General features: G+C 35.6%; 1 protein-coding gene across 1 annotated transcript; it reads right to left on the minus strand.

Annotated features, from left to right (window-relative positions):
• Nucleotides 1-19,105: 19,105 nt before the first annotated feature.
• LOC149424813 (pancreatic triacylglycerol lipase-like) lies at nt 19,106-23,011 on the minus strand. The gene is made up of 6 exons (XM_089650815.1): nt 22,864-23,011; nt 22,697-22,781; nt 22,112-22,260; nt 21,273-21,518; nt 19,528-19,876; nt 19,106-19,232 (listed from the first exon to the last, which is right to left on the minus strand). The coding sequence occupies exons 1-6, from the start codon at nt 22,916-22,918 to the stop codon at nt 19,178-19,180; spliced, it is 939 nt and encodes a 312-aa protein (XP_089506941.1). The 5' UTR covers nt 22,919-23,011; the 3' UTR covers nt 19,106-19,177.
• Nucleotides 23,012-23,725: the final 714 nt, after the last annotated feature.

Consider the following 23,725-nt stretch of genomic DNA (forward strand, 5'->3'; position numbering starts at 1 on the left):
GAATTAAAGCGCAATAAATTGCATTTTGTATGATTTTGTACTTTACTGAGTAAATATCATATTAATAAATGTGAGGTTAAACGGACCGACGGTGGGGGGGCTATCTGGATCATATTTTAATGCTTTTAAAATTCAATGCGGTAATTGTTTTATATTTTTATTTGATACAGATGGTGCGCAATTATGTGAAAAAGACAACTAATCAATCATGGTCAAAAATTGCAATGTATGAATCCGTTAAGAAGGTAAAATCCGGTGAAATGGGATTACGCAGTGCTGCTGTGAGCTACGAAATCCCATACATGACATTACAAAGACATACGACTTCAACCACCGGGATCATCTCTAATCCAGGAGCAAGACCTGCAATAGTTATTGAATTTGAAAAACATTTTGCGGAAAGGTTGGTTTATTTATCTAAACGTGGATTTGGCATTACTCCAAAATGGTCAGGAAATACGCTTTTGATTATCGTAATCGTCTTGGTAATCGAGCTCAACGAAGATTTAATTCAGAAGTTGGAATGGCAGGTCAAGATTGATTTCATCGCTACGCGTCATCCATACCTCTCCATAAGAAAACCAGAAGGACTATCTCGAGCAAAGATTAACGGAATGGATCCAGACAAAATTTCAAATTTTTATGACACACTGGAAAAGGTAATAAGAGACTGTCAATTACAAGGAAGGCCAGAATGCATTTATAATATGGACAAAACCGGCATGCCCCTAAATAATCGTCCCGTATCAATGACAAGTGTCGAGCGAGGTCAAAATTTAACTTTTTTTTTTTTTTTTTTTTTTTTTCTTTATTCATGAAATATTAATGTGTACAGTTTTTACATGCTTTTCGACTACCACACTAGACACACGCCCGTATTATGGTAGTCGAAATTTATATACATAGGTTTATATAATTATATAAATGTAATATTTGATAACTTGTTAATCTAAGTATTTTTTTTTTTACATGCAATGTATGTGTATAATAGGTGACACTTTTACTGGTTCCCAGTTCAGTAGATTGCTCAAGTGTACATCAACCGTATTTTAAACTGTTGATATTAATGAGATAAAAAGAACACAATCAGCAAATAAATAGGTTACTTTACTTGTTAAAATAATGAAAATAAAGTAGAAATTATGAAAATGAACTTGTTGAAATAATGAAAATAAAGATTAATTAATTAATTATTAAACTTTTTTCTTTACAGAATTGAATGAAAAAACAAAAATGACTAATAAAGAAAATGAGCTTAATTTAATGATGGCAGGCATTCCTTGAAAAAGTTCCTTCCCTTTATAAATAACCAATTTTGAACACTTATGACATACAAATTGTGAGTTTTTGATTTTCTGATATCAATACTCAGCGAGTTGAATATTTTGGGAGCAATATAAGAAAACTGCCGCTGGGCGAAAGCTGTTTTCGTTTGGGGAATTTTACAATTTAGGTGTGACGAGTAACGGGTGTTAATTTTTTGTTGTGTTTTATTCACCAAGTCATTTTTCCGTATGTATATGAGAATGGTCTTAACATATAATTGTCGAATATCTAATATTCTGAGTTTTCTAAAAAGTGGTTCTGATGGGTTTGTTGGCTTACATTTGAATATTATCCTTAGTAACAGTTTTTGAATTAAAACCATGGGATGAAGAATCGTTTTTGCACAACCTCCCCATCCCACTATACCATATGTAGTAATTGATTGAAAAAGTGCAAAGTATACACATCTTAGTGTTTGTAGGTTAAGGATAGATCTGAGAGAGTAGAAAATGTAGCATAATTTGCGAAGCCTTTTTGTTGTAGAATTTATATGGGCCTCCCATCGCAGTTGATTGTCTATAATGACCCCCAAGTACTTAATTTCGTTTGATATTATAAGGTTATCGCATAAACAATTTTTGTGAGGTGATGTAGCCATGTTGAATTTCTGTGAACATGAATGTATGGTAAGTTTATGATAGTTTTGAGGGAGATTAGGTTTGCGTATGGAAAAAAGTAAGTATTTAGTTTTCTCAATATTTAGAGTGAGGAGGTTGGAATCTAACCAGTGTTTTATTTCATTTATACCATGATTTGCTTTTTCAAATGTTGAATTCAAATTTTCATCTGCAAATATTATAACCGTATCATCGGCAAAAGATATTATAGTGCCACCAGTATCCGAATTGCATAACGAGTTAATGTATATTAGAAACAGAAGTGGGCCCAACACACTGCCTTGGGGCACGCCATATGTGATTGGCAAACTTGTACTTCTATACTCTTTAGCGGAGTTAATAATAGTTGACTGGGACCTATTTGTTAGATAGCTCTCAAACCATTTAAGAGGAACACCTTTTATTCCTATCTGTGAGAGTTTTTTCAAAAGTATGTGGTGAGATACAGTGTCAAAGGCTTTAGCCAGATCCAAGAATACAGCGAGGGGCTTGCGACTTTTATCGAGGTTATCAGAAATTAATTTAGTAAAAGCTGCAATTGCATCTGATGCACTAAGACCTTTGCGGAAGCCGTATTGGTTTTTTGACAGGATTTTATTTTCTTCGAGAAACTTGTAGAGCCTTTGTTTTACTGTTTTTTCGATTATTTTAGAGATTGGACTCAGTAGAGATATTGGTCTATAGTTATTGACGATTGATCTGTCCCCTGATTTAAAGATAGGAATAATTGTTGAATGTTTTAGAGTGTTTGGGAAAAGGCCAGTTCGAAAACTTAGATTTGTGATGTATACAAGGGGCTTAGCAATGATTGGTTTAAGGTGTTTAATTAGTTTAGTGGATATATTGTCAACTCCCGTGGAGTGTGTATTTTTGAGTGAATTGATGATTTCAGTGATTTCTTGTTCTGTTGTTAGTGTGAGATTGAAAGGGTCATAGCTCAGATTATCGAGAAAGATAGTATTTGCAAGATTATTTTCAGACTTGCTATTTCTTTTTAAAATATTATTTGCTAGATCCGATCCGATTGTAGAGAAGAATTGGTTGAAGTGATTTGCGATTGTTTCTGAATTTTCGGTTGCATTTAGTGTTTTATTTGTGATGGTTATTTTATTTATGGGTGTGGTAATTTTGTCGGTGTAGCATATTTCTTTGACAATGTTCAAGATTTTTTTATTATCATTCGCAGCTTCCTCTATCTGTTTCCTATAATAATCTTCTCTGGCCGTACAGGTTATTTTTTTACAGGCATTTCTGTATCTTTTATAAAATAAGAGAGATTCGTAATCAGTGGGGTTATTTTTACAATATTTATGAAGTTTATCACGTTTGCGGATACAGTGTAAAATACCAGTAGTTATCCAAGGTTTTAGTTTAATTGTACGACTACTTTGATTGTTGTGTGTGTGGGATGTGGCATTTTTCAGATGCTTATGTAGGATGTTGATGAGAGATTCACACGCTAAGTTTGGATCGCTAATTTTGTAGAAATTTGACCAGTTTTCATTGGAAACCAGTTTGAAGAGAGTGTCATAAGAAATTTTCTTTAGTTGTATAGTGGATGCTGGTAATTTTTGAATTTTATGAGAAATGGAGGTGATAGTAGCGTAGTGATCTGTCACAGTGCACTGATATATGAGAGATTTGATATTTAGCTTACATTTGACAAAGACGTGGTCTATGCAACTGGCGGATAACTCTGAGACACGAGTAGGGGCTGTAATAGCTGGGATAAATCCTTGAAGAGTTAATAAATTTATGTAGTCGTTTGCTTGGGGATGCATTGTATTTATAATATTAATATTTAGGTCACCAATAATTAGAACATTTTCATGATCTCTAATACATGCCAGAAACTGATTAAGCGAGTTTAAAAATGGTGTTATATTGGAAGTGCTCGGTGATCGGTATATAGATAGAACAGTAACGCTATTTTCTATTTCAAGTTTAAGACAATTTGAGTGAGTTATTGTGATTTCCTTTATAGAGTATTGTATATGATTTTTTATGTATATAATAACGCCATCATTTTGTAATTGGTTATTCTGAGTACTGTATTGATTATAGTTTTTTATATTTTTAGGAATATAGTTATCTCTGATCCAGCATTCGCTCAGAATAATCAAGTCAAAGTCTGAGTCAAGTTCTGTAAGTAGTATCATTAGTTCATTGAAATTTTTGTTCATGCTTCTGATATTCATGGAAAATATTTTTAGGTTGGATTTATTTAGGGTTTTTTGAACTTCTACAGAACTACTTGTTTCGATACATGGAATCTGCGACAAATTGTCTAAAATATTATTTATATTATCTTCCATTTTTTAGATTGGTGTAGGGTGTTGGTAGCTAAACTTTGGATGAAGACTAGAAGCTGAACAAAACTTGGCGAGCAATTTAGAAAACAAGTTGTATGTAGAGTTTTTACTGTTGGCAATGTTAGAAAATAATGTTGATGTTTCAAAGCAATAGAAATAGGAATAGTATCTTTTACCGGATTCTTGATTCTGACACTAGTACAATATATGTGATACCTCAAAACAAGTACAATAAAAAAATAATAATACGATACAATAAAAGTTTTACACATGATAATTTTAGAACTATAATTGTGATGAATTTGGTGAGAGTAGTGCCAGTGTCTCCGCATTAGAAACACGAATTGCAGGTGTTCCGATATCTCTACGTACGTAGATCTGCCCTGATTTGATCCACGAATACTTAAAAAATTTTTCCTTTGTAGCTTTGCGGGCCAGGTACCACAAGTGGTTAGCACGAAATGTCAGGTGTTCCGCAACGTAGACTGGTGAGCTTGGTCCGGCAATCCCTAAGTTCAGAGTGTTGAGCTTCTCCTCGGGACTGGATGCTTGTTTGTGGAAGGCTTTTATATCCGATAGTAATTGTTCTCGATCGCGATTCGAGGTCAGTTTAAAAACAATAGGTCCATTTTTGTGTTTTTGTGTCCTGTAGGACGCTTCAATGTTTGAAGTATTTACTTTTGATTGAATGGTTTGGCATATATTGTGGAATATATTTTTCAAACTTTCTCCCTTTATTTCGGGTATTCCCCTCACCTCTATATTTTTGGCTCTTGCCGACCTTTCGACATTTTCAAGCTGGCCTTCTAGTAGGTCAATTCGGGATTCTAAAGAGGAATTTTGTTTTGTTAACACCATATTTTTATCTTCTAACTCCCGCACGCGGAGGAGAATATCTTCATACTGCTTGCTCATGAAGGTTATTGTATCCAGTATTTTATTATTTTGTAAGATGATTGCATTTTGACTTTTCAGGATTTCGCTGTTCTCCGATCCAATGGGTTTATCACAACTGATATCGTAAACCGGTGACTGCGCCTGGGAAGAAGTGCCAACCGCTACGGTTGCGCACTTCTTGCATTTAATTTGAGTGCACCGTTCCATTGTCAGTCGTCGATAAGCGGTTTCTGTGATTCCACCGCAGAGAAGATGGTATGCTCCTTTACATACTAGGCATACAAATGTAGTTCCCGTCGATTCGGGACATGCTAAGCAGTTAGGCATAGTTAGAGGATTTTTAATATTTTTAATTTATTCAATTTTCGATGGATTCTCTGGGCCTTGAACGCGCCCCGCAACTTAACAGTCGTGCGTTAGAGATTAAATAAAATAAAAATAAAATATAAAATTTTTAGTTGGTTTGGTTGGGGCTCGAACGTACGCCGTTGATATAACTTTCAGCGTGACCGATTTATCCACTGAACCACTTCCGAGTTATGAGTAGGCGAGATAATAGATCTTCATATATTGTAATTCAGCTTGAGAGATGACAGTGCTGTTTTTGCTAAATCTTTCACTTTCAATATTTGATAGTTTTACTTTTATATTAATAGAATTGGATTTAAAACTTTTAAAAAAAGAAAAAACTGGGTGATTTCACACTGTTACACTTAGCAAAAAACAAAATTGAGCACTTTTGATGTAGTTTGAACGTAATCTTGAAAACAATTAATTTTGACAGTTCCGTATTATTTAAATTCGTACACTTTTAATGGAATGCAATGCAGAATTTAACTTATTAATCACGTAGATTGTGGATTTTTAAAGTCTTTATCGTTTGATCACTTAAATATATAGGTTTGATTACTTTTTACTGCAATTTTTATAAATTTAACAGAGCTCAGCAGTTGTTGACAATAGCGTGCACTAGTAGTTTTGAAACTGAAACTAACTGTTTTGGCTTATATGAATGCAGTTGGATCATTCATACCTCCATTTGTCCTGTATAAGGGTAAACGTAAGAAATATGAATTTATGATTGGAATGCCACTAAAAACCGCCCAAAATTACAATTCAAAGGAAAAGGTACCCCGAGACTTAAAGTTAAAAAATCTTCCATAACAGCTTCTTTACGGCTTCAAGAAAGTGGTTTTGCATTTATTGCAATGAAGCTTCTGTACATCCTCCAAAGGAAGATTGGATTCAATGTTCTTCATGCGAAGAATGGTGCCACAAAAAATGTTAAGACAAGAAAGTTAAATAAAGTTTTATTTGTGCGGTGTGTAAGGCAATAAGAGTGTAATAAGTATCATAATACTTTCACATAAGTTATGGGTTCTAAAACCTATTTTTGGTTTTATTTTTTTTCATACTTAACTATTTTATCGGGTTTGATCCGAGTAGCCCCACCACTGATCCGAATCACCACATATATATGGGGTGATTCGGATCGGTGGAGAGGTCTACAGTAATAGTCATATGTTTTTTTAAAGTTACTTTATGTTGTGATCACTTAAGTTAAAACATATAAAAATGACAAATGCTTAATATTAAATAAATATTTTTTTCGAAAATGTGTTAGTTTTATTTTTTTTCAAGAAAACATAAAAAGTGATCCGAATAGCCTCGGTCTACCCTATCTGTTATTGTTTTTGCAGAACTATTAGCTGGCATTCCGTCACGGAGTCTCCCGGCCTCAGTGCATTCTCGTCCTGGCGCACTGCGCACTGCGCTCGGTGGCTTCTTCCGCATCTTTGCGCTATCTCACTATCGCACAAATCCTCGACTTCTGTCGTCGGCTTGTCAGCTTCAAGCTCCCAGCCTTGTTGCCAACGAAACATTGTTTTCTTGTACTTTTCCATATTTACGATGTTGTAGTAGAGAGGCACCGAAATTTAAGGATGATGATAATAATAATAATAATAATAATAATTATATAAATATATTTATATACATATATTTGGATGATTGGTCATGCGCGAAATTACCTCAAGGGCGCTGTACAAATATATAATACATTTCTACAATGATCTATGTTATTACTATCTTAATATGAAGATAATATACAGTACAATACTTACCTGGTAGGTCACTTAAGATTTACACTTAATTAACATTAACTAATTGTTTATTAGCGGAATTTAGATACAGGATTTAGGACATAATTGGAAAATTGGATATAATTGGACTTTCTCTCAGGAATGGTATATTTAATTTATGGGTATGACAGCCTAAAATGGTAGGTTTTTAGTTTAGACCTGAATTCTGTTGGACTTGTTATGGATCTTAGTTCCTGAGGAAGTTTATTCTAAACCTTCGGCCCAGATGCTTCGAAAGCGCGATCACCAAACATACTATTTGGCTTGCGCTTAGGTTCCATCAGTCTGCCTACGGCTTGCTTAATTATTTAATATCGTTGTTTTTAGAGATCTTGCTACCAATAATTGTTATAATTTTATGTTAATACCGGAGCACGTCAAATTTCACCTCTTTCAAAACTGCGCCACAGTTTGATTTTTTTTATTTTTTTTTTTTATTAACAAAATTTTTGATACATATACAATTCAGGTACATACATAGTAATATAGAATGAAAGAGTAACAAAAAAATCCCACAAAGGCGAAGCCTGAGCGTGGGTATTATAGTGTAAGGATAAAACAGTGGTGTTTAAAATATAGTTTTTTTAAACTTGTTAAATGTATCTATAGAGATCAATGTGATTGGTTTTTTTTTTTAGAGAAGTTTCTATTTTTTTTTTTTTTTTAATTTACAAACATATACACACACACACATAGGATTATACAGGATTTTCCAATAAGAGGTGTTATTTTGATATTCAATCGTAAAAGATCAATGGTTTCGTTGCTTGTGTGGCACGTAGCGCCGTCTTGTTAAAAGTAAACGTTGTCTAAATCAATACCATCCAATTCCAGCCATAAAAAATCATTAATCATCTCTCTATAGCGCAATCCATTCACCGTAACTGTTGCTCCAGCCTCATTTTCGAAAAAGTAAGGTCCAATGACTACGCCGGACCATATACCACACCAAACAGTCACACTTTGAGGATAGAGAGGCTTTTTAACAATAACTCTTGGGTTTTCCGAGCCCCAGATGCGACAATTTTGCTTGTTGACGAAGCCACCGAGGTGGAAATGGGCCTCATCACTCAAGATGATTTGCATTTGATTTACTCAAGTGAATTTTAATAATTTCAATACGTTGTTGAAGCGTGTATCGTTCCATTTTAATTAATGGCGTAGTTTTTACTCACAAATGTCAAAAATGACAGCTTCAAAAGTAACATCTACCGAAATAGCGGGCTATTAAAAATAACACCTCTTATTGGAAAACCCTGTACAATGATTTTTAATTATCTACTGTGTTAGACAATTACTCCTAGTTGTTTAAAAAATTGACATTATTCATGTCACAATTGAGAATTATTTATTTACTAACGGACCAAGTACAATCAACACATTACATATAACACGAAGTTAATACAAGTATAAATGTTACAATTAAAGATGCTATGACAAAAATAGGGCACAAAAAATAGAGATAATTTCAAGTCAGGAAAAAGGTTTTGACTTGCGTGATGACTGACAAAAATCATTTAAGTTTACACCAAAACATTCAAGGTCCTGACTTGGGTTGACAAGTCTGGCCATTCTGGACATTGGTGAATGGTATCCATAATTTGTGGAGTGTTGATTGAGGAAAAGCAAATCATTATTTCTACGTACATTAAGTCTACGGGAAGGGATATTGAAAGGGATGAGTTGCAAAAAAGTAAGTGAGTCAATCATACTGTTAATATTTTTGAAAATGCATATGAAATCAAAGTCCTTCCTACGTTTTTCTAATGAAGAAAGATTTAATTTTATTTCAAGGTTGTCGTATGAGTAATTGCCTCTTTCTAGCCCTAACCTCCAAACAACTCGCCTTAAGAAGCAATGCTGTACGGATTCGATATGATTAATGTGAACATCATAGACTTCGTCACAAATCGACGATGAGCGCCTTTCTTTAACATTGCAACATCGATTCTACGGGCTTAGGACCGGGTCAGCGTTTGCTGACATATTAAAAATTGCGCTATATGCATTGTTGTGTAACAAAGTTTATGTTGTGCAGCGTGTGAGTGGGGAGACGTACACCACAGATTGTTGCACGCTGGCGCTGGCGCAATAATTACAGCAGTTATTCCGCGCTCTTGGGGTTGTCATTGCAAAGGTACAAAAAAACCTCCGCGTTCCTGCGGTTCCAGGAGATGTCACTGGCACGGCACTGGCACTAGCGGACTATGCTACCACTGCCACCTCTGGCACTCACAGATCAAGCGGGAAGGAGAGTTCATCAGCCACGAATGCTGCCGCAGTGGCGTGCGAGAAACAACAAACAACACTCATTCAATACTTAATTTATTCTTAATCCCACACCAGTTTTCCTGTGTTACGTGGAGCCTGTGATACTTGATTACTTCAAAACTCAGTCCAAAACCATTCATTTTTTACTCACCTCGCCCCGCCACTCACGTCGCCTTATCGGCTCTCGGTTACTTGGCGACCCATCACCATTAAGGGAAGGTGGTACTGGTAATGGGAGAACGAGACCACTACACTTCCAATAATAATCCAATCAACAGCTATCCAAAACGAGAATGTAGGGCAATTCGGTATTCGAAGGGATTAAAAGAGTCGTATTAATAGTAAAACACCTTTATGCATGGTTGAGCGGTTACTCGCTTGAGTGACCAGATGTGACGAAAAGTAAGAGAATTTTGTGTTGGCTAACTTTGTTCTGCACATATTTGTCATATATAAATTAACCCCACATAGGAGGTCTTGAGGAGAATAATTTCTCTCGGGGCCTGAGTCGTCTTGTGGGATGCTGCGTCTAGCGATTTTTAAGGAAAGGAAGGAGATGAAGTTCTGGGAAGGTAAAAGGTATGAGGGTTGGGTAGGAATCTAGGGATCGGTGTTATATTCCAGGATTGACGGACATATGGATATATATCTAGTTGGACTAGTTGGAGGGGTCAAAGGGTCTCCCAAACCAGCCTCTCCCGATCTGGCACGTCACGCAGTTTATGGGCAGGCGCATCCTGAACACACCTCACCCGATAAACCCGGGCACCCGTGTTAAATGATCAAACGTAGCGAACTACTTGGGGTGACCTAAGACAGAAGTGTTGGTCATCCAATCAATGTTTCCGGGCGACCGACGGTACCCACAACCGCCTCCCAAATTGAAAATTAAAACTTGTTCATAAAATATGTTTCTTATTTTTTTAAAAATTACTTCTTGTATACTTACTTACTTCTGAACTACCTAGTAGATAGATATTTTATAAAATAACAGTTCTCGGCTGATTTCTTTTGTTTAACAATTGCAATTAGTTTGACGCCACTGGCCACTGGCCTGAGCACAGAGTAGGTGAAAACAATTTCCAGAATCCAACATAACTGCAGATTGCAGTTCGGAGAGAGACGATTCGCAGTGATTATTCTAAATGGCGTAATGGTCGCATGTTACAGCCTGATTAAACTGATTACACCAGTTCAATAGCAACACGGTTATGTAGGTACCTTCCTTAGACCACTTGCCATCTTCTTTATCATGTATCTCTCTCTCTGGATCTGTCTTTAACTCTGTCTTATTTGCAATGTATTTAAGATGTATGTACAGTATTTCATCGTTAAACGGAGCTTCCTGTCACAAAATAAATGATTTCTAATATCCCCATACAACTAAAGCGTATATTTAGGAATGCTTTTTGGTTAAATGATTTTCCACTCCTATTTGTAAGCCCTTCTCTTTAGGTGATATTTCCATAAATTTTATTTGAACTCCAAACGGTAAGCACCGAGGAGGAAATCATTTACTCTGTAGATTGATTTCCCCCCAAAGTCGTATTTTTGATGCTGTGTAAAGTGCAAAGATGGGCATTGTAAGTGTGTAAGGCACTGACATTGCCCATGTCTAATTTTTTGGTAATAATTTTTAATTTTTTCTTTGTTAGATTAATCATATATTGTTTCTTAGTGCTTTCACTCGAATGAATTATTGTCTATTGAAGTCTAAACTTATACTGTCTGTCATACCCATAAATTAAAGTTTAGGGCCCACAGTTTACACCGGCGGCGCGGCGCTCTGCAAGCGGCTTCTCTACAGACCATCGGACCATCCCGTTTGTTTGGTTTCCTTCTCTTGCCGCTTGAAGAGGAGGCCTGTTTCATTATTTTTGTATTCTATAAATAAATATATATGTAACAATAATTACATAAAAAAAATTAACACTGCTAAAATTAATGTCTGCAAAAGTTCCTAATACAATTTAAAGGGGAAACTTTTCTGCTTTGTACTGCGTGAAAAGCTTAGAATCTAAGGAGAGTGGGAAAAGAGGATAATTAAGATAGGCTTCAAGTAGTTCGATACTAATGTATTATGAAGTCGTAGGTGTAAGTATCCACCCACATTATTATATTGTACTAGAGGACGTAAACCCGGCGTCGCTCGGGGTTGTGAGTAAAGTTTGAGGTTCTAGTAAACTGTGTGTAATATTTTAAGGGACATAAACCAGTCTTCATTACAATTCTTGCTCTAAAGGACGCTTTGAAAAAAAAACAGGAAAACATTTTATTGCATAAAATTTGCAGTTGGGAAACATATGATTATCTTTTGTGATTATAATTTTGCCTGAGATCTGAGAGAATCCCAAGCTTTGGAACTAGAGACAAATCACTTTTTCATCTTCAAAAATGTTCTTCTAATCTCAGACAAAACGCTTTTATATTCAGAGCGTGTAACTTATATAGTAAGAATTGATATTGACATATTTTCGTGCAGTTTAGGAACATTTAAAAATATGCCTTAGCTATTATTAAATAATTATTAATAACATAGTGCCAGATATCATCTTGTTGAAATGAACCCTGTGCAGTTGCATGTGATTTATTTTATAAACATTTGATCAGTTTGTTGGCTTTCCTAAATAAATAAAATAAAATAAAAATAACACAATTTTGTAAATATACAGAAAGTGGTTCACCGTTAATAGGCACATTTAATTTTAAACCCACTTTGTATCTGGTTACGCCATTTTACACATTATGCCACTCTCATTTATACATAAAAACTACTGTGCTTGGTGGGGAATATTGTTGTATTTTCTTAATCCAGAAATACCTTATCCCTTGTGTAGGTACTTCTCGCCGCTCGCGCGCGCCGCAGTTCGCCGCCCGTTTCCGGAGATAAAAAACTACCGTGGACCCGCGATGCTCGTTCATCAGGTCTCAAGTCGCTATAAAACGCGTAAAATTGTTTTGTTTTACTACATAGTAAACCATAATCCGCTATCCGCTATCCGCTCCGCTATTCGCAAATAGAGGCTGTCAAATCAACTAGTATCGAGAAGAGAATTGTGCTACACAATATTATACTGTTCCATCCATTTACCTTATGCGACATATTTCTCCTTGGTGCAGTGGTTTGTTCACACACAAACGTTCATTAACAAACTGTTCCTCGATAATATCCGCAGCTTCAGAGTGGCACTTCGTGCTGGAAGGCTGCGGTCCCATAACTAGGGACCCGGTGTCTCATATATTCAAAACATGGTATCTAAAAAATACTTATTAATACTTGAAGTCTAGATTTCATTTAGTTCGGGTTAAGTCTTGCGATCATACATATAAAAAATAGTTCTTATTCAGTTCAGTTCATTCTAGTACGATACAGTTAAATGTGACCGAAGGGGATAGGGTCCCATTAGCTGTGGTCCTAGATGTGACCGTGTCCTTTTATGATTTTTCTGTTTAAGATTTTCGTTTAGAAATCGCTGATATTGTCTTCAATAATTAAATATTACAATTTGAGGTTTTACTCAAAAAAGTTATTCCAAAAAATAATTTCTTATCAATATATTGGGTACATTGAAATGCTTACAATTTTTTACATAAGGTTTGTAAACAATGGTTGCAAAAACTAATATCTTACTTGCTGGTCAATACTGGACCTATTTCTATGGCCAAAGGTAATGGGGGTAATAATATTATTTATGTATATCGCAACGGATAAGATTGAAGGTATCGGTATGTGCAATGAAATGCTTGTAATTTATAGCGGCATCACCCCAACGCAACGGGGACAAGTAAAAACTGTTTAAAATAAGTGTAAATATTTTGCTTTCTTAACTAATGACTTTTAGATTAAGATTAAGCTTTGCTGTAAATTACTATCCACCCTTCTGTACCTTCCTACATATTAAGCTTTGCTGTAAATTACTATCCACCCTTTTGTACCTTCCTACATATTACGCTTTGCTGTAAATTACTATCCACCCTTCTGTACCTTCCTACATACTAAGCTTTGTTGTAAATTACTGTCCACCCTTCTATACCTGCCTACATACTAAGCTTTGCTGTAAATTACTATCCACCCTTCTGTACCTTCCTACATATCAAGCTTTGTTGTAAATTACTGTCCACCCTTCTGTACCTGCCTACACACTAAGCTTTGCTGTAAATTACTATCCACCCTTCTGTATCTTCCTACATATCAAGCTTTGTTGTAAATTACTGTCCACCCTTCTGTACCTGCGCCCATACATATTAAGCGACTTCAAACGAATTTCTATTTGAAAATTTTTCTTGAAAACTTTTACTCGATAATATGTAAGACATGATGATTGTGAAGATAAAATGTTATCTACCTTATTTTAATAATTTAATACCAAAGTAAATCAGGTAGCAGTATTCAATAGAGACGTAGATTCCCATTTGAACTCGTGGAAAACGAAACTTCTGGATAGCGAATTTTCTTCAAATTACATTTAAATATGTTTATTGGAAGGGTAATTTCTCGTGAAACTTTTGTTAGAATGTTGGAAAGTATAGAACAAGTTCCAAGCCTCCACGATTTATTAAGAGATGGTTTACTCCTTGGCCGTTTTTATTATCTTTAGGTAATTATCTTACTGCTTACTGAAGGTATCTATACAGGGTGTATCGGCACTAACCCGACAAACTTTAACCAGCTATTCCTTAGCACATTTGGAATAAAAAATGTTATGGGCACTTTGCTGTCCGGTAGCATTTTTTTTTCAATTAAAAACAAAAAAAGTTAAAATTTCCACACTACATCACTGTCATTGGCATTGCGTTTCGTGTTCAACAGCTGTTATAAGCAAGTATGTCAAAAGGTGTCTTCGCTCTTTCGCACACACTAAATAATAATAGTTAAAAATGAGACGAATGGTGGCGTGCCATTTCGTTGTGATTGTAAAAGTGCGCCAATGTAGGTACACACGTGCATTATTCAACGGAATTCGAATAAAATATTTGCCAGATGGGTTTTAAAACTTTGACAAAGGATAAAACAGTGGTGACATGTTGTGAAAATATGAATAGTAAAATTTTTATTAAAAAAAAACGTTACCGGGCAGCAAAGTGCACATAAGATTTTTTACTCCAAACATGCTAAGGAATAGCTGGTTAAAGTTTGTCGGGTACGTGCCGATACACCCTGTATAGATACTGGATTATTATTAGTTTCCTTCTTATATAATGTAGACATGAAACGAAATAAAGTGAAAGGGTTATAAAAAAAAAGATATTTAGTATATACTAAATATCTAGTATATAATATATCTAGTATATACTAAATATCTTTTTCTTTATAACCCTTTCACTTTATTTCGTTTCATGTCTACATTATATAAGAAGGAAACTAATAATAATCCAGTAACTAACAATAAATTAATAAATCTAGGCAATTGAAACATTTATACTAACCTACTTTGGCTATTATTTATCGTATAACGTTACCCTCTTGATATTTATAACATCCGCGTATAATTTTTGTATTATTTATTGCCTACTCAAAATTTTATTAAATTAAATTTTAATTTATACTACTATTAGCTTAGACTATCACATAGATCTTAATTAAAGGCGCTGCATAAAATGAATGTAAATTTTATTATTATTATCATAGCTGATAAAGAAAACTTAATTGTTATAATTATTAGCAACAGTAAATTACAAAAGATTTAATTTTAACGAACTTTATACAACCAGTGATTTTGCACAATAACGGCGCTATACAAATCATCCAAATATTATTATTATGAAATAAATTATTTTTAACCATGAAAGGTTGCCTGAGCATTTTCCTCATGATTAATTGCCCAGATTCCATAATGTTTGAGTTTATCCCATTAGGAACGAGAACTTTCCAACTTTTAGTACGGAACTCTTTATTTCCTCATCAGTACATCCTTTTCTGAGACTTTGTTGAAGTATTATGAAAGTTTCTTACACCCAAGCAATCATTCAGTTCTTGGAATTCCTCACTATTTTCGTCAAGAATTCACGAAAACGAGACTTAGTTGAAAGTGGCCGGCGATGGTTCAGTTATACTAGTCATGATCAACCGGAAACTAGAATAAAATGGATACTTGCACAGTCTATAATGACCGGAAATAAATATTAATTCGATTAGGTATTTAATTGATTTATTAAAGCAATAATCTTTCCGTCTCCGCTGTGAGATAACACCTTAAATTATTTACAATTTGCTTGGGGTTGGGAATTATGGTTTAATTGGGATCTGTTATTAAACTGTAAAAAAGTTTTTTTTTTTTTTTAATTTTTGCAATTTTCAAACTTCTTATATCGTTTTCTGGTTACCTCTTATGAAAAGGTAGGGTTTAATTATTTTTTCATTTCCAGTGCTCATCACATTAAATTCCGAAAAAAAAAATCGAACACATAAAATTATTATAAATGTTCTTAACATCACAAAGTGCCAATAAGCTGACGAATTGTATTAATAGTCGATTTTTTTTATATCGGGAGAAGTCATGATAACTGAGGAGCATTTGAAGATACTTTATGTGATGGTTGAGGTAGACAGTGAATAATCAGTCAACAATGTAAATTTATATACACAAAGAAAAGTGTACACTCGAGAAACAGCGGACGATAGAATAGATATCATTGCCTCAGAACATTCACAGAATCCTTTGATGACGTCTAAATGACAGATGCTCGTCAAATGACGTCATTTATGGTCATCCATCCATCTCTGCCTGTAATCGACGGATGGTACCTTCCAGCATGGCCATGCCAAAGAACATACCTCACAGTCGCGTATGGAATCCGGCATATTATTATTCCGAGCTATATTGCTGGATTCCAACCACGACTGAGTTTCGCGATCGGTATTATGAACTGTGAACACTAAACGAGGCTTATCTTCGTCGTACCATTGCTACTGTACAATCTTCGATGGTCAGTGTTCTCTTAGAAAACATTCCACGATTTTTATGAAATATGGCGTTTTTAGTTTTCATTCCTCCAAACATATCAAGTATACTATAAAGTTAGAATATATTATAGGATTTCTTAATTTTATCAAAACATGGAAGATTGGCAGCAAATGCTTTTGGCTAACTTAAAAATCAAAGTGCAACTAGTAATTCGACGTGCGTCAATATAGTAACAAACTTTGTCTGTGGATAGATGTTAGAGCCAAGAAACAATTAAATAATAAGCTTCCTTCAATGAGTGAGAAGTATTATTGAATAACATCTACGGGCTTCTGTAAAAAAGGGTAACTAATATTATCACATCACACTGATATTTTCTCATCTTACACTTGTGTGAACACGATACTAATACATTTCCCAAATGCTTACGAAATTTGAGACCCGGTTTGATGTTTCTTATGAAAATAATAGGATCGTTTTCCACTCCGGTTCACAATTATTCGCACTAAAGCGGTCCCGTAGATATTTGGGGGGATTTTTCTAGATGATCGATTAGAACCAATAAGGCTTTTAAACGGTGCCTCTCCGCAGTGCCAGGTTAAAAATAATTTCCACGTTGAAACCTGCATTAAATTCATTTCGCGGTTCTTCTGGCAAGCGTGAATAAAAAGCCGTAGAATACCGGAGCCAGTTTCTCTGTTTATAGAAGTGCAGCTTTTTGTGGTTGGTCAAGTATGTTTGTTGTAATGCATTATATTCAGTGGCGGACCAAGTGATAGCTTTTGTGCCAAGCGATATGTAGTTTTATTCATTCGATGTTAAATACTTCCTCCCGGTTAATAATAATGTTGAGATCTGATTTCGGCGACAGTTTATCAAAAGCATCGAGTTTCACAGATACTTTTCTACTTAGCTAAATAATATTACTAAATTTTAATGAATAATGAAGACAGAACAGGATAATAATCATTGCGCTCAATTTAGGGTTCAAATGGGGTTTAGCCTTCAGTGAAGCAAAGAGACGCGTAGAAAGACGAGAGGTGGTCACGTTAAGCAAATTCGAGATAGTTGACAATAATAAAATAAGATTGTAGGAAAGGTGTCCGACTCTGGTAACATAATCTGTATATTCTCTTTAAAGTGCGTTTGAATCGCATTGAACCCTATAGAAAAGATAGGAAAATAAGACAAACTTGTATTAAAATTTAATACCTTTAATTTTACTAATTTAAAAAGCGACCAATTCAAATTCTATGCTAAAAAAATCCACCCGCGTCCGACAGATACTTGTTCTGCCCAAGAACGAGTCCAAAATGAATCTCAACATATGCGGGACCTTCTGTCTTAGTTATTAGTTCTTAGGTTCATACAAAACATACTAGTGGCACCATAGCTGCAAACACTGGGAATCCACTAGCTGGGTGCCATAGCGACTATGATATTTGAACGGAATTATATTTTACACGAATATACAGATTATAATCTGTGATTATCTTGTTTTAAGTTGTTTTTGAAATAAGTTAATAACTAAAGAAATAACTTTTTTATTTTCAAAAACGAATAGTTTATCGCGTAAATTACGATTTTCGTATTTAAAACATTTGTTTGTAACCTTCAACTTAAACACTATATTCTTTGGCCACAGACGTTTGAATGAACCGCTCTTGTATATAGTACTTGCTGCGAGGTCGCTAATCTCTGGTGCAGTAATGTGCAATGATCAAATTCCTTTATATCTAGAGAAAAAAAAACCCTAACATGGAAAAGACAAAGGAGAACTTTGTCACATATTTGAGAAAATATTTTCTCCCTTTTTAAATGTTTAATTTAACTCAAAATTGAATAAGCCATGAACCGGCACTGATTCTTTGCGTGCGATGAGTGCGATGTGTGCGGTACGTGCAGTGCGTGCGGCGCACCCCCTGTGCAGTGCAGTGCAGTGTACACTGTACAGTGTAGTGTGCGCTTTGTGCAGTTGCCCAGTTGGTGTTATGGAACTGATTAGACGAAGTAGTAGTGTATCGGGGTGACGCTTTTCTTCTCCTTCTAAGAAAATAAATCAAGTCCAATCACACCGGTTTCTGATTATAAATGAACTTTGCACGATACACGTTCTGTACTTTCCACGTAAAAATGACAATTACATTCACACGAATCCGCAACAGAGTTCTAATTCACTCAAATAGAATTTTAGTAAGCTCTTTACAAAGTAAGCTTTTTATCATTTTATACTCTCTTCCTTCCATTTCTTCCACTATACGTACAATGCATTAATGCTGGTTCTAGCGTCTAGTCAATTCATCTCGTCTTTATTGTGTAATTATTACTAAAGCTTTGTAAAAGAGCATTTTGGAAATATCAAATTTAAAAAATATATTCAATGGCAATTGGTGGCAATCGCGCATGCAAATGTGGACGTATATACACATCTCTAGAATCGTATTACATTACAGCAGTTAATATACGAAATAAATGTCGGTCCTACCCCGTCGGGATTTGACGCACATTTTTTTTAAATTGGCTACTAGCCGGCCCAATGTATAAAAAACAACCCGTAAAATCTAAAAAAATTACGGGCTGTTTTTTTTTCAAATGAAGGCGTGTTGTGTCAATGGGTAAACAATAAAAAATACACATAATTTAAACAGTAAAACGTTTCATTTTATTTTTTATTTCGGGTAAACTGTGTAAAATGATGTCGTCAAAAATTAACCCAGGTAATATGGCTTAGCCTTTGCTGTCTCCAGGTAGAAGATGCCAACTCTGAAACAAGTGAGCATTAGATTAATAATTAGGATAACCAGGGGAAGAGAATACAACACGATTAAAAATATGATGGCTTTACAAACGTTACATATCGGGGAGGGATTATTATAAATCACACATCGATAAAGATGTCAGGTTTATTATTATTATTATTGGCTCAACGATTAATTGTATTACCTATACCGAAAATGTAAACTTAATTTTCACAAGGAAATTTTATTTTTATTACTCGTCTTCTTGTTTTCCATTCTGGGACCAAAGTCTGTCTGAGAAATTAGTAAAGAATACTCACGCGGACTTGGGCTTCGATCCTCCCATGTGCAGCGTGCTCAGGTTGGAGCACTTGCCCTTGTCCATCTCGTCGAAGTTGGCGCACTGCATGGCCTTGTAGCCGGTGTGGTCCAGCGAGTCCGCGAAGTACTCCCAGGAGCGGGCGTGCGAGCAGAAGTAGAGCAGCATGATGTCATCCAGCTCGCAGCCGGGCTGGTGCGAGCCCCCGTTGGGGTAGAAGTCGTTGTGGCCCAAAGGATCGGTGAGCCCCGCGTACCCGCCCGCTGTGTGAATGATCTCCACGTAGGCAGCGTCCGTGGACCGAATACGCTGGCTGGAGGCTGTCCACAGAGAGATGGCTGGGTCGAGACCTGCAAATAATGTCGTGGATCAGACTTCTGATAGTTTAGGATTCTAGATGATTTATTATGTGTTGCTCGGTGATAAGGAAATGGTGAATTGAACATTAAACTTACGATATGGAATAACCACTTGGGGACATTTTTGCAAAACTAATTTAAATTACCTAAAATCAGTAAAAAATTCTATGGTTAAATTAGTAGTTTCAAAAAATATTTTTTCACAGAGACATTTTATTGTTGTATCGAAACTTATCTTGCCTGTGCAAGCCTTACTATGGGATGAAATATTGATTCAGCACATATCTGACTATGAATACATAAATAAATTGTTGTACCGAAACTTATCTTGCCTGTGCAGGCCTTACTATGGGATGAAATTTTGATTCAGCGCATATCTGACTATGAATATATAAATAAATTGTTGTATCGAAACTTATCTTGCCTGTGCAGGCCTTACTATGGGATGAAATATTGATTCAGCACATATCTGACTATGAATACATAAATAAATTGTTGTATCAAAACTTATCTTGCCTGTGCAGGCCTTACTATGGGATGAAATTTTGATTCAGCACATATCTTACTATGAATATATAAATAAATTGTTGTACCGAAACTTATCTTGCCTGTGCAGGCCTCACTATGGGATGAAATATTGATTCAGCACATATCTGTTATGAATATATAAATAAATTGTTGTACCGAAACTTATCTTGCCTGTGCAGGCCTTACTATGGGATGAAATATTGATTCAGCACATATCTGTTATGAATATATAAATAAATTGGAACATTAACTCAACACTAGGTTCACAAAGAATTAAGCCATGTTTGTTCCAAAATATGGCAATAAATACGGATAGCGAACCCTAGAATATAACGTGCCCAAAATGTTCAATAGTGATTGAACATGTACATGTAGACAAACTGCTTAATTGTAGTTTAACGAGATAATACACCAAGAACAATAAAAAAACACATGTTGTCAAGCTGGTGGAATATTCTATTAAAATCTAAAGTGAGGGCAATTTAATTTGGGTTTTATCAGTTTTAAATTTTGATTTCATTTTTCGGCCAAAAAGCTAAAATAGAGCTAGAAAGTCCAATTTTCTCCTAGTATCAACTCACTCCTTCCCAACATATATTATTATGATTTTTCTGAACAAATTAGTAAAAGATATAACATTCGATAAACGCTCATTCTCATCTGTACGGTGCTGCTGGAACTACAGGGAGTGCATATGACGTGACCCCTTGGGCTGTACCCAGGGCGACGTCTGATGGAATTAAAAAAATAACATCGAACAGCAAAATAACATGTACATTTTGTACAGGATTCGCTGGTTAAAATCTTTCGGGTACGTGATAATGCCATGTATAATACGATAGATCTAAGTATGACTAACCTGTGATGTAGGGTACCTTTCCCCTAGTGACCGAGCGTCCGCCGATGCCGACGACGTGAGCGCCGAGGCTGTGCCCGATGATGTGCACATTCTCTATCGGTACTCCTTCCGCCACCAGCCAGTCCACCACCTTGCCCAGGAAGACCCCGGCTAGAGGCACGTTGGAGGCGGCCACGGGGTATACACCAGATGCACCCTTGCCCCAATCAAACGCGATAAAGTTCACATCCGAAACAGCGAGGAAAGCTGAAAAAACATTCAGGTACATTAATATTATAAAAAAACATTGGTAAAACCCTCATCGGTAATATAAAGTAAAATGCACTAAGTGCACTAAAAACATAATGCTTTCGAAAGGGTTGAGTTTTACATCTTAAGAAATATATTTGATGTGATTATCATTTCGTGAACTCCATGAATTTGAATATCCCTGTGCCATTTTTACGACTTAAAGTACTATCGTGATTTATTTTTGGGGTTTTATGCCGCTTAACTCTTCCCCCATCTTTGGTCAACGTTTTGGAGATCGTTCCAGTGTCCCAACATTCGCCCTGATGATGGACACTGTAACGCTGTCGGACCCGTTGGCTAAAAAAGGAAACGTAATATATACGGCGTAATACCCCAAAAATAAACCACGATAAGGTGTTTCGTGGGTTTTGCCATTTGAAAGAAGAAAAACTTTGAACACGATAATCTAAAGCTCAATTTCTTATGCTTTATTTGTATGCCTCGAGCAGAAAGAAACTCAAAACTTGTAATTAAACTATTTTGCGGATTTCCTTAAATCTAATTTGTTTACTTTATGAGATAATATAATTATTTTTATAAGGTCTTACCATCTCGCACCTCCAAGTTAATGGGACTGCCTCCATTATGAGTCCAGCCGTGTGCGACGAACTTCACTGGTTTTGAGATGTCGAAGTTGGAAGAGGCAAGACCGGCACTACTTCCATAGACCAGGCTCTGGGATTCTTTGGGATTATCCCTAAATTAACAATATGGAAATCGATAAAGTAATAAAAAAATATATATATTTATTTCAAAAAGCAACAGAAATTCACTGAGGGATCTTGTAGGACCACTAACGGGACACTGCCACCTCAGGAGAAACATGCAGCTGTTGGAAGTGGACCAATAGATGCAGGAAATGTGAAGAGGATGAAGATACTCCAATTTACCTACGATGCCAATGTCCCGCCCTGATGGGAACGAGGCTCAGATACCTGGGAAGAGACATTGTGGAACCAGGAAACTTAGCCAAATATCCAATGACAGCCCTGTTGAACTTTAGCAAAGAAGCCGGGTTACTGTTGGAGGAATTAGGTGAAATAGGACATAGCAAAACGGGCCCAAGGCCTGAGGGCTCATGGGAACTATGATAAACTCAGCTTTGTTTTGTGAACTAGATATGAAATTCTTACCTTGTGTAGAGCAGAAGATTAACGTCCTTTTCGGCCGTAAACCTGGGCTCTAGCTCCTTCTCTCCTAGTCCATGAAAAACTCCACCTTTAAACACCAAGCATCACTTATCAAGATCTCTTTAAAACAACAATATCACCCATAATTATACAACTCTATGAAGACCTACCACACGCCACGCCCACCAAAACGACTAAAGTTAGTGAAAAAACGATTGATTTCATTATTTGGGATTTATGACTTCAGATTAATTAATTGTAGCCCATTTATATAAAGAAAATAATCTTATCGAGGACACTATCCGAATCATCTCACAACCAATGAGTTGATGCCAAGTTTTATAACATATTTTACAATGTTCTTATCAAAGTGAGATTACTCGACAAATCAGAATTTTATGAAAACTATTCTCGGGGTAATCTGCACCCAGACATACATCTGCACCCCGGCAACAGTGCTAACTATGATTTAATCAAAATATGATCATATTCAATACATCTATTGGAATATTGTCACCTGTTCTAAGTTAGTGTCTATTATAATATTAGCACCTATTCCAATATAAATATTTGTCCTCTAAGTCTAACCTAATACAAATATCAATAAAAAAATGACCGAGATAGGCTAAAACCGATGGCGGTCAGAGATATAAGAATGGAAAAAGTTTCGACAATTTTAAAAAATTATGATTCTTGTTTTTAATGTTTTTCCGACTTTATGTCCGGGTTAAATCTTCCACACAGGAAAAACTAAACCCTTCCACACCCTTTTCCACAAATGATCTTCTAGTCAATCCATATTATGGAAGTGCATTATATAAGTATAATAAATACAAAACAATACAAGAACAACCCGTCAACCCACCAGAGATCAAATGGGAAAATAATTCATTGACTCCTAATATTTTCATATCAGATTGTTCGGCTCGGTAGAACTCCTAACTGGACCGATAAATCCTACTGATCCATTGATTTTAGTCTATGTACTGACTACTGATCCCTCAATATAAATATTTAAAAAATCTTTCGTTA

This window comes from Hesperophylax consimilis, chromosome 3, assembly GCF_061612785.1.
Source record: "Hesperophylax consimilis isolate HC1 chromosome 3, BYU_Hcon_1.0, whole genome shotgun sequence".
NCBI classification, from domain to species: domain Eukaryota; kingdom Metazoa; phylum Arthropoda; class Insecta; order Trichoptera; family Limnephilidae; genus Hesperophylax; species Hesperophylax consimilis.

Excerpts from the sequence above, each read along its gene's own strand:
- LOC149424813 (XM_089650815.1), bottom strand. The coding sequence starts at position 22,918 with ATGAAATCAATCGTTTTTTCACTAACTTTAGTCGTTTTGGTGGGCGTG. Across the intron at positions 22,261-22,696 it reads AATCTTCTGCTCTACACAAG|GGATAATCCCAAAGAATCCC; the intron begins GTAAGAATTTCA and ends TTGTTAATTTAG. Across the intron at positions 19,877-21,272 it reads AAAGGTACCCTACATCACAG|GTCTCGACCCAGCCATCTCT; the intron begins GTTAGTCATACT and ends CATTATTTGCAG.